The sequence below is a fragment of the Phaseolus vulgaris genome, chromosome 3 (assembly GCF_051622355.1).
Source record: "Phaseolus vulgaris cultivar YP4 chromosome 3, ASM5162235v1, whole genome shotgun sequence".
NCBI lineage: Eukaryota > Viridiplantae > Streptophyta > Magnoliopsida > Fabales > Fabaceae > Phaseolus > Phaseolus vulgaris.
In genome coordinates, this window is record NC_143500.1 from 40,143,885 (window position 1) to 40,156,483 (window position 12,599).

Genomic DNA, 12,599 nt, shown 5'->3' on the forward strand with positions numbered 1-12,599 from the left:
TCAAAATAAATGTTATTTATTTGGAAATTAATTATCTAGTAAATAGCTAAGAGTTGGTTACAATGTCCATTTATGTATCAAGGTTTATCATTAATTTAAAACAAAACATATTTTTCATAATAATTTCATATTTTTACTTTTACTTAATCTGTCTAAAAGTATAAAATCACCAGTTTGTGTGAAACCTGATAATTTATTTAAAACCAATAGCTGTTTGGTTCCACATAAATAATCTGAAATGAGAACTAAGATAATTTGAATAAAAAAATTATACTGAGTTTTGCGTAATATCATATTTTTATAAAAGAAAAACATAAATCACGCTATAGTATCGTATAGAACGAACTAGAGTTTTTTTTCATGGGAAACCATAAATGAAAGTGTATATATATAAAGCAAAATGTAAAAAGAGTTGTCCCATTTTAAATGAAGAAATGAATGTAGCTGAAAGCTCGTCTCTTTGTTTTGTGAAGGTGCAGGGTTACATCAATTCTCAGACAACAATTATCCACGAGTATTATTTAGATTGACGTAAATTGTCTACATGCTGTGTTTTGAGTGTGACTAATGATAATAACGCCATTAAGTAACATATATCAATGAATGCCAGCTTCAGGATAAGTAATATCAGTTTGCTAACAACTGTAACCCTTACTACTGCATGATGTTGACAAAACTAAGGACACTATTCACCATGAATCTCTTTATGCGTAAATTGGGACGCCAAGATGATAGAGATAAAAAGATACAGAGGAAGTTAGAAGAAAATGAAATAAGATAAATGAATCATGTGCCATAAAATCAACTAATATTTGAAAAAGACAATTTTGTATAAACTATTTTCTCCTTCAACCAATTCATGCTATATGTTATTTCAAAATCCAGAGTATTTTGCTTATTTACTACATAAATTCATAATTATATTCTCTTCTTTAAAGTAAATAATGTAATTATAACGTGTAATTAATAAATTTTAGAAAAACATACTTAATCTGAAAGAATTGTTTTAAAATTCACAACTATCAATAGTGTATGAATATTAATGTTAAAAATATGTAATTAATGATAATTTAATTTTGCATGAATATCATTATTTTTTAAGTAATAATTCAAATTCATGTTTATACTTTCTTTATTATATTTATTAATTAAAACATCAATCATTAATGTTTCTAATTTTTAATATTTTTTTAAAATAATTAAAAAAAAATTAACTAAGAATTTTTAGACAATTAAATAAAAATACACTATAAAATTTCTGTTTTTTTAATCAAAATAGCATCTACCACTTAACAACGATTAAATAACATTTTATAGATCTTACCAAAAATGTATATCATAAAAAGTAGTAAAATATCTAAAATTAACTGCACTCCAGGTTTTTTATAAAATTAACTCTTCTTTTTCTCTTTGCCTTTGCTGTCAACTGATTATTATTACTGTAAATCCCCACTCCAACTAAGTGAACTAATGACATAATTATACCTTTTCCCCTTATGTGTTATGTTCCTGTAAGGTTGTCACATGTATTGAACTACTATAAGAGAGTTAATGCAAGTTCACACAGCAAAAGCAATCTTGGAAGTCAAATAAGATTTCTCACATTCAAAAAGTCTATTTTCAGACTTTTAAAATAGTTACTATATACTCAAACCAAAATATTAATTAAGCTATAAAAATTTCAAATTAATTTATGCTGGTGAATTAATGATTCGAACACTACATACTGTGTCTCAGCTAAAAATACTTTTTGAAACGAAAAGTGAAGGGGCCTCAACAAGAATTGTGTTTAGTTTGGCTGTAGGCTACTTAGTGGCTTTGACGAAAATGCAAGAAGCAAAAGCCAATTGGTACGGCGGAAATTCTGCTAATGATCCCAAGAGACATATGATAGTTTATTATCCTTTATGATCTCTTGAAACTCACTCCCTAATACACTTGAACAGATATACTTCAAACTGATTCCTTGTCCATATCCAGGCAGTGCATGGAGATTGCTAATGTGGTCCCAGGATCTCACAAGTACACAGGATCTCGAGAAAATCTTAATGTGAGCAGTTCAATAGTTGACAGGTGTAAAGGCATTCTTAAGAAATAATTGTATTTCTGATCCAAACAGCAGAACATAAAATGTTGGTGCAAGGATAGTTTATGGTAGGCAACAATACCTCCGTCCATCATCTACAAATGAGCAAATCCTTGATGCTTCATCTCAGTTTTGTACATAAAACATGATCAGTTTCCTTCCACCTCTGATCATTGACCTCAATATTCATAGTATATTTTTTACTCTTGTCAATTTTATAGTAAGCATCGATTTCTCGTCTTTCCTTTGTGTTCACTTTCCCTCCCTGTTGCTGCGTAACCCATACACCCAACAAGAATTAGTGTACATTGAATATGTTCCAAGTGAGAGAAACCAACCCTCACCAAGCTTGAGATGCCCTTGACAAGAAAATCATAAATTTCACAGTATTATAGTGCCTTTTAACGGTACAATCCTTACCTAGTTAGCAACTTCCTGCCTCTGGATTTAAAAACCAAGAACCTTTTATTGCTTTAGGGGGACAACACGCCGTTAAGAAGGTTATCTAAAATGCACCTTTCAATTCCACTACTAGATTAGGATGATTTAAATTATCAAACATAAATATTGTAAATTTCGCCGGAGAAACACCTCTCTCATTGGCTTTGGTGTCACAAGTTAGTTCACAGTTTTACTCGTGACTTGATAATAAAGTACACACCTTCGGACATGTAGTAGCTTGATCATATGCATAAATAGACACCAGAATGCTAGAAGCCTATTGTGGTCTAGGTAGCTAATCTTAACTGAGAAAAACAGAAATTTCAGTTAGAAGGTTAGGAGTCTGAGCCATTATTAACCAGGCTAGGACCAGGTAGCAGACTTAGCATTACATACCCGTCAAATTATAGAATACCTCAAATTTAAATTAGACTCTTTTAATCTTTACTAGGAAATATATGATCCCTTTTATACACCCCCATTGCGGATGTTCACATTTTATTTCCCCCTTATAATTATTTCAGATCCTAGCGGAAATTAAACAAAGAAAGCTAAGATTTTATATACAGTTCACATTGGGAGAAATGCAATTAGTAACTCAACGCCAGATTCTAATTTTTTTCACAAGCAGAGCTAAACATAGAGTCTACATAGGAGGATTACACAACATTAAGGGTCATCTAGAATTGTAAACGCATATATGATACAACAAGAAAGGCTGCCTACGAACCTGGCCTACCAGTAAACCGATGGGATGGGACCCCTAGATGCCGACAAAATTGCCCATCCTCCATGTTGTTACCTAAAGGTGCTTTGCGCTTCCGAAGAGTTGCCTCTAAGCTCCGATCTTCGCTGTCTACATAACATTGAGAACTAGATTCAATGGTGCCATAACCCGTTTCTCTAGGATAAAAACAGAATTCTTTATTTCTCTGCAAAGATAGATGGCTAAACTTGCTGCCCTCGGGTGAGGCTCCTAAACCAACATCATCTATTTCATATGCTGAACTACTCTTGCTGCCTGAACATGGATGCAGGCATTGACCCAATCTCAACGATAAATCACATTCCCTGCCTGGTGCCTCCCCCCGAATGACTAAAGCATTTTCTTCTGCCACTCTGCTTGCAGAGTGACGGAACTTACCATCGGAATAGCTTTGCCATATACCAATTCCAGAAGGCTCCGGTACTTGAACGATTGGTCTTCCAACAAAGATTGTGTCGGAACACGTTGTATCTCGAGGGGTGGTCCTTGGCTGAGGTTCTCTGGCATCATAACCGTAGTACAAGGGATAAACTGAACCCATGTTCAATGACGGTCTAGCTTCCATTGTCAATGGCTGATGATGAGCAGAAGGGAGACCTTCCGAGAAGTGGTAGCTAGGGGAACCCATCAGCTTGCTACTTCGGTGGGTTGAATCTGGCACAGGAATTGGTGACACCGCAGAAGCTGGGACCTTGCCGTAGTTTAAGGGATTTCCAACAACAGGTTTGAGAGGCACAGAAGGGGGTGGTTGATATTTAGGAGAGAGGTAAGTCCTGGGGTTATTGTGCCGATCACTTCTGGAAGTTCTCACGGGCTTGCAACCCAGGTTAAGTGCAGCTGTTTAAACACAGTGAACAAACCCAGAAATCCAAAATAAAAAAATCACTAGCAGCTCAAAAACTACTAATTTTGACTCAACACAATGACTCGTCAAAATAGGATTTTGAGACACTTAAAAAGTGCAGGATCCACAGAAGACGAAAAAACGAAGTACCTTCAACGCATGGGGGCAAGAGGTCTCCCGTCTCGGATGTCTCGTCCCTCCGTATGATTGTGTTAATGGCATCATTGAGGCGGTCCCAGAGCGTATCAGGATTCAAGTACTCTGCCTACAGCAACAAAATCACAAAAGATTAAGCAAAAGGGGTTTTACCCAACACAGTGAAAGATCTAAGAATCTACATTCCGCGAGCATTTGAGAAACTAGAAAAACCTCGGAATTGGCTTTGGAGTACATGATTTCTTCGGCCCTGAGAACAACCACGGGGAGCTTCTCCTGGCATTCCTTGTTCTTCATGGTCGCGGGGCTATGAGCGTCAACGACGACCCTAATCAAACACATGGCGCGCAATAGAGTAAGAGGAATGCACAGTGGCGAGAAAAGGGGCGAGAAAAAAGGGGAAAAGGTAAAGAACCCAAAACCTGAAAATCTGCTGAATGATGGAACCTCTAACGGGTTGGTGGCGCTCGCTGTGCCATGCCCTCCTCACGCACTCGTAAGGCCTAGGCCCTGGGCGTGGCATCTCCGAAATGGAAGTGTTGAACCAGACCAAACAACCCAACACACCCTTTCTTTCTTTTTCTTTCTTTCTTTCTCTCACTCAGTCACACACACACACACCAATAACACTGACACACAACACACGAAAACAATATGGGAAGTAGAAATGGACAGAAATAATTGAGAGGCGTGTCTGTCTGTTGGGGGCAGTTTACATACTCCTATATACACAGTGAAACTGCTCACTTACTCACTCTACAAATACAATTACATTACATGGGGTTATGTTTGTTGTTTGATGGGTCAATTACTTCTCACTTGTCTCGCCGTTGTTGCCATTGCACAATTTGTAATGGGACGGTTTTGTTTGGGGGTGGGAGTAGCCCAAGAAGGTACCCTTGTTTCTCATTCTTTTGTCTTCCCCCCAATAATTTAGAGGCTATGCCATTACCATGGTCACTCTTTTCTTTGTTTGATGTATGTTTGTGTTCAATCTTTTCCTTTGCGTAGGGGGTGGGGTCTGGTCACACCTCTTGGGAAAAGGAGAGTGGGAGAGTTAGGTTACTATCAAAAAGTACCTCTATAATAAAGTCCATTAAAATTCTCCCCTTCCCAATGCTATCCCCTCACCCATATTTATTAATATTTGGGTTGGTTGTTACATTCCATTCCATGCATCATATCTTTCCCCTATATTTTACATTATTGCACATCCATCCCCTATGCCACCATATTCCTACACACCACACAACACAACACAACCCAACCCTTCAACCCGCACCAAAACTGCAAGGAAAATGACAAAACATAACCAATATCAGCTTCCATACAAACTAGTAGCAATCAAAGAGAATCCAATTACTTCACTTCCGCCCTTATTCTTCCTAAATAAAGCTACTAACATTCTTTCATCTCTTAATTTTAAACAAACCCCTTTTCTTTTTTTACCTTGGGTTAATTTTTGTTTGACAGTCATGCTTTTATTCCGGGGACAAACATCGTTATTTCGGTTGTGCTAGGCTCGTGTGTGCCACCTACAACGTGCACATGCTGCTCTTTCAATTGTTGTTGGTAGGTCAGGCTTGAAGAAATTAATGTGTATGACTACGTTACATGAGTGACCTCTGCCAGTGTCTATCTACTAATACAGTAAATAAAAAATAAAAATGTGTATTTGTGATGTAGAAAGATAATATTTTATTGCATTTGCATTGCATTGCATTGAATGTGCAGTGAAGACATTGATGGGTAAAGAGGTACATTCTGCAGCCTGGGCGCTGTAAATAATTCCCTTTATGTGATGAAAACAGCCTTTGGCATAAGACTGACGCCGCATGGGCCTTCCCCACTCTCTCATGTCACGTCCACTCTTGACAACGGCTGCACAAAGCCAAACTCCTTTTTCAGTTTTTATGTAAGCCTCGACCATCCCACTTCCAACTTCTATCCTTTTTCTTTCGGTACAGTACTTCCCATAACCCTCATCTTTCCACTTCCTACTTTTTCAATCTTCAACTTCATACATCAACTAAATCAACAGGGAATTAATCCATTCCCATATTCACAAGCTCACATTTTTCTCCTATTATTTATCTTGCTTTCTCCCAGTAGGACCACTACCCATATAAATAAAATATATATATAATCACACAGTTTCACCATAGGATCCTGCCAAGTACTGCTGTATTTTGGCAATGAGTAAATAAATAATTGTGATGGGTAGGAATCGGAAGGGATACGTGCAATGGTCTGCGGCAAATCAGTATCCACACACAGCAGAGAGACAGAGAAGCAGGGGAAGGGAAAGAGTTGAGAAAAAGAAAAAAGCAAAAGTATTTTGTTAATTTGTGTGGGATGAGAGGAGATGGAACAGATGCATCATGCATGTCATATCAGTGATGGTAGTAGGGATTGTACCAACTTTTGTTGCCTTTCAATTCATTTTGATGCATTTATGGCGGGGGTATAAGCAAAATAGTACCAAGGCTAAAGACAAATGTGGCGAGGAAAGCTACTTCCCTCACTCCTATCCTCACCTCATCCAAGGAACACAACACAACACCAACCTCAAGATTCTCCACCCAACTTCGCCTAATCACTCGTTTTTTTTATTTCCATCCAAATTTAACCTCCCACACCCTTCTCATCAATTCCATCCCTACTACATTCCATGCTTTAATGTTTAAAAGAATAACTATCTCTTTGGTTTCTCAGTTCATAAAATTGTTTTTTTATCTCCACTTCGTTTTACTCGGATGAACCAAATTTGTAAGAAAATAGTTTTTACCTAAACAGTGATGTGATGTAATAGTTTTTAAATGAGAAACCTAAGGAACATTTTCTTGATCTTCGTAATTTTCTGTGTGCTCGTCAATTATTTCGTCCTTGTCTTATTCTTCAAGTATTCTCTTTTTATTTGTCAAGTGTTTAAGCATCACTAGCTTCATTCTTCTTCTGTGTCCCACTATTAAGGCTTTTCTTTTTCTTGTGTCCCACTATCACTACCTTCCTTTTCATTAGGTCTTCCCATATTTCGTTCAAACAATACCACAAAATCCATTCCATCTATCTTCTTCACCTCAACTCACATAGATATCCTTAACTCTATAACTTTAGCTACCATATTTTTCTGGACTCACTTCAAGTCCACTAAGGCCGAATCAGACCAAGCCCAATCAAAATCTACTTTCTCAGTTCTTGTATTTTTTTTTTAAATCTCGTGTTATCTACAGATTCAAATATAGAGTAATTTATAAACATGAACACATAATACTTTTCATATTTTGTCTGAATGGTGTTGATGGTGAATATAATAACTTATCCCTTTTATATGAACGCCCCTTCAAAGGTTGAAAATCATGTATACAAAGACACTAGCCACCTCTTCACCTAAGCCGGTATTTTCTTACCATTAGTTACACATTATTGCTCTTGCAACTAACACCATGGCTATCTCTTACAAAGCAAAAATGATTAAAGTATTATTTTTCACAGCATTTAAAACACTTTATTCATGTTCTGCACCCCTACACTGTTTCTACAGCATTTACCATGAGCAATGAGAGGATAAACATTCTACCTTACAGAACATTATTTATCCACATGGTTTTCTGCATCAATCTCCACCTCAAGTTGATTTTATATAGCCCAGTAGCCCATTTGCAACGCATCATGACTCATCACTATATCCTAACCACCTACCCTCCTCCTTTATACGTCTGCACCCTTTTTCCAATCAACCATTTTTTTCCACTCAAACATACTCTATCTCTGTAAGCCATGCTCATAATCATTGAATTGCAAGTTATTCACATACATTATCTCATCAACTACAGCTTCACATCAACTACGCACTTCACAAATCATAGACTTCAAAAAACTATACATAATCTAAATATTGTGAAATCAGAGATCAATTTGTGTGTTATGATTTCATTAAATATTTCAAGCAGTTTTCAAGTATATTGAAGTTGTCCTATTTAGTGTATCACTCCAGTGTAATTTTGAATCTATTGGAGTGACGTTGGAAATAGCAAAGCACATGATACAGGTAAAGCGTAAATCCTACACCCCACATTTGGTCCGTACCATCACCAAAACGGGAAACACAAACAACAGTCAAAGAGATCTCGGACATCTTACCTCTTCTAAAGATAAAATTAGATTATACCGTATAAATACTGATAATTCTCACTTTATAAAACTGATTTTTTAATGATGAATTATATTTAAACTTGTATCCTTCTGGGTTGAGATCCCTCGTCCATGGATAACTAAATCGACATTGCCTAATAGCAAGATTAAAAGAAGATTATTTGCAAAATGATAAGTAGTGTTGGAATGTTAACTACGAAAATTGTGTTAATACATATCTATAAGTACAAGATTAACTTTTCCATATAAATAAGTTGACAAATATCATGTCAAGATATACATTTATTACATTCAACTGTCTGAGTACTAACTTGACTATCAGAAGACTTTTTGCAGGTACCTCTCTGACATTTCAACTAAGAATTGAGACTTAAGAATAGACGACATCAGCATATAGCAAGAACATGAAACATTCTTAATCCCAATAGAAACAAAACCTATTTCTTCTTAATATGATAAGAAAGTCTATAGTTAGATTTTTTATCCTTCTATAATTTGATTCATGTCCTTAACGATTGTTGAATTTTACATATGTTAGCTTAAATGAGATGTAAAGGTTCATTATGTAACATAACTTAAGCTTTTAAAAAAAAGTGTGATAAAAAAAAAATGGACTCAAGTGAAAGCTTATGTGAAATCTCGTATGATTTTATTCCACTTGAAAAATAAAAGAAAAGATAAGAAAATAATATCCTAATATTTCTTGGTAAACAAATTTTCGAGGACTGAAATTTTTGTTGTTGGGGATAATTGTAATACTCAAAGTAGCAATGCCCCCACACACGTTCATTTTCTTCCTTTTTTCCCAACTTGCTTTCTATCTATTTTTTTTTTCTCTTTTCATTTTCTCTCTCATACCTCATCTATTCCAAAATATGATCATACCATATTGTAACTAAGAAGTCAGGGTACATTTCTATCCGATCAGATTTTCAAACAGAGTAAGTTCATTTTTACTCCAAAGATCTTTTATTTTTTGTTTTTCTCTATGATTTAATCATCAATCTTAGTGGGGCCAGTTGAGAAAAGTGTTTCTCTCAACTTGATTAAGCTCATACTAAAATTTTGTAATATTTTGATAACTTGATCTAGGTTCTAAATTTTGGAGTGGTTCCTTTGTTTTAGGTAGAATTTTCATCAGTGAAATTTCAAGTAAGGGAAACTAACTTTAACTTTCAGGGAACGTGGTCTCAAGTTTCATTTTCTCTTTCAGGGATGTAAGTTCATAAAATTGTTTGATTTTATTTTGTGTGAACATGTATAAATATTATGTTTTGATAGTTTGAAAGTTAAATATTGTTTGATGTTGGAAAAGTTCTTGAATAGTATGAATTTTTAAATGTTATGTGATTGAATGATATGTATTATATATCAATGATGAAAATTGTATGAAATTGATGTCATACATTTGGGATAATGTATGAGTTGTTAATTGATGGCATTAAGTATGAAAAGTCTATGTTTAACGGAGATCATATAGCTTCACTGATGGTCTAAGTCATATAGACTAAGATATCAGGTGGTGAGGAGCTAAAAAGGAGTTCCACTGTAGATACTCGATATTGGATGTTTGAACTTACCTTGATCTTTTCTATTGGATTCGTTGGTAATCTTTGGATCAGGTGCTAGTCTCTGGTAGGGGCATATTTAATGAGTCTTCCAGAAGACGATGAGATTGAAATGAAATCCAATGATTGTGACTGAAAATAGATTCACGTGTGGTCTATATGAATGATGGAATTGGTATTGAAATTTTATATGACAACATTTAAAGAAATATTTATAAATAATTAGTTTGATTGGTTCTTTTTGCATGAATTAAATATATTATAGAATTTATTTTCATTAGCTTACCCTTACTTTTATTGTTGTGTTTGAACTGGAATGATTGTACTACGTACACAAACAGATGATTATACAGGTGTAGGAGGTCTTGGAAGGCTTTAGGATGTTTTAAACCTTATATTATACATATTTGTATTTCTATGAGTCATAATCTTGTAATAAGAATATTTTGAAAAACTTCAAGTTTGTATGAAAACCGGTAAAACTTCTAAATAGTTAGATGTATTTTCTGGAGAGTTACAACTTACTTTGCTACTATAATCATGTTTAATGAAAAAAATAGTGATCTCAAGTATTTGTTGAGATGCTGCCTTAAGTAGTGTTTTTAAAAATATTAATTTTTATCCATAAAAGATTACTTAATAATTTTCTTTTAAACGAACTTCATTCAAGGTTACCCAATTATTCCATTTCTAACAAGATTTTGGGAAATATTCTTCCACTTTTATGTATATTTTTGCATTATGTTGTGTCACATTCCTGCTTCAATGTCAATTATTCCAAGATCCACTCTTCCAATAAGTACATTTTATTTTTGTCGCAATGAAACCCTCCTTGTAAAATCTAATTGTTCTGTTGTAATTGTGACAAACTGTTGTACAGGGTAAAGATGTCAGGGTTTAATAAATAAGGTTTTTTTTAAGTTGAAATTAACTTAATTTCTGTATAAGTTAAAAATAAAAAAATTAGAATAATTATATAAAAAAATATTTTATAAAATAATTTATGTAAAATTTATTTAATTTATTTTATATTATTTCTCTTAAAAATGCTTAGGACAAAATTATCTAAACATATCCCATCTTAATATCTATCATAATAACAACAAGAACGAAAGGTGTACCTGTTTGGAGAAATGGGGCCCAGGCACGGTCGGTTGACGTAATGAGATTGCTGACGTGTCGATCTTCTTCTCCTTCGGTCCTCGTTTCTTTTTGGTGTCTCCTTCAGTCGGTCGTTCCTTCTTTGTGTCTCCTTCGGTCGGGTGGAGGAGGGTACCTGCGAAGGCACTCCGCGAAGGCACTCCGACGCTCAAGTAAGTATGAGATTCCAAGCGCGGTTTCGTAAGTGAATGAAAACGTACCTTTCTCTGACTTGAGCACAGTATTTATAGGATTGCCTAATGGGCTTTCTATCCCTTGGGCTCAGGGTGGTTATGGATATGTCTTGCCAGTCGTGCTCCGGAATACCCGGGGAACATATCTTCTTTAAACGCTTATTCCTTATTCTTCGGAGGTGTATCTTAACCACCTTAGCTTGTCACATAAATGCCCTTACATTTATTGTGCATTCGGTCGGTCGGTCACGTGCGTTCGTCCGGTGCCTACCGGTACAAAAGGTACAAAAATAGAACATATGTAGAAGATATATATATATATATATATATATATATATATATATATATATATATGATTTACTTATATAGTATGTAAATGTTAATTAAATTATATTTTAAATGACTTTATAATTAAATCAATTTTAATTATTAGATTTTATATTTTCTTAATTAGATTATTTATAAAAAAAAAACTTTATACTTTTTTTGAAAATATTTAAAGGTCTATTAAATATTTTTATTAAAATGTATAATATTATATCTTAAAATGTGTAATACTTATTGTTAAATACTATATCTATAAAACTTTAAACTGTATATATAATTATTAAAATAATATTATAAAATTTAAGTATTGGAATGATTTAATTTATATTGTATAGAAAATTATTGAAAGTGTAATTTCACTCACTTTTAGCTATAGTGTAAATGGATTATATTTATATATAATAATAGTAAAATAATAATAATAGTTGATTCAAATACTAACTTTTAAAAAAGAGTTTATTTTGTATCCCATCGTTTTTTTTTTATAGTATGATGTTATAATTTACTCTAAATTCATTTGGTCTTCTTTTCTAGCTCATAATATCATATCTTTGGAATTTTGTAACTCTTCTACTCATTACAAGAAAATCATTAAATAGAAACTAATTTTAGAGATCAAAATAATTAGTTGTTATTTAACTAAATTAGAGACTATTTTATAAACTAAAAAAAATCATTGATATCTAAAGTAATTTCTATTATTAATACAAATTTATAAAATAATTTTTAAATTGGTATATAATCATTAGCTACCAAGGTTTTAATAGTCTTTTAGAGACTAATTTAAAATATAAAATATTAATTACTAAAGTATTGATGGTTAATTTAAATACTAATTTCAAAATTATTTTATTAATTTTTATTAATTATAAAAACTATTTTAGATACTAATAATTTTGTAATCTTTAAAATAATATATAAT

At 33.6% G+C, this 12,599-nt stretch overlaps 1 protein-coding gene across 1 annotated transcript; it reads right to left on the minus strand.

The window, feature by feature from the left end:
* Positions 1-3,117: 3,117 nt before the first annotated feature.
* Positions 3,118-5,533, minus strand: LOC137807548 (uncharacterized). Its single transcript, XM_068608234.1, has 4 exons — positions 4,716-5,533; positions 4,507-4,621; positions 4,288-4,402; positions 3,118-4,130 (listed from the first exon to the last, which is right to left on the minus strand). Exons 1-4 carry the CDS (start codon positions 4,814-4,816, stop codon positions 3,250-3,252), a joined length of 1,212 nt encoding a protein of 403 aa, XP_068464335.1. The 5' UTR covers positions 4,817-5,533; the 3' UTR covers positions 3,118-3,249.
* Positions 5,534-12,599: the final 7,066 nt, after the last annotated feature.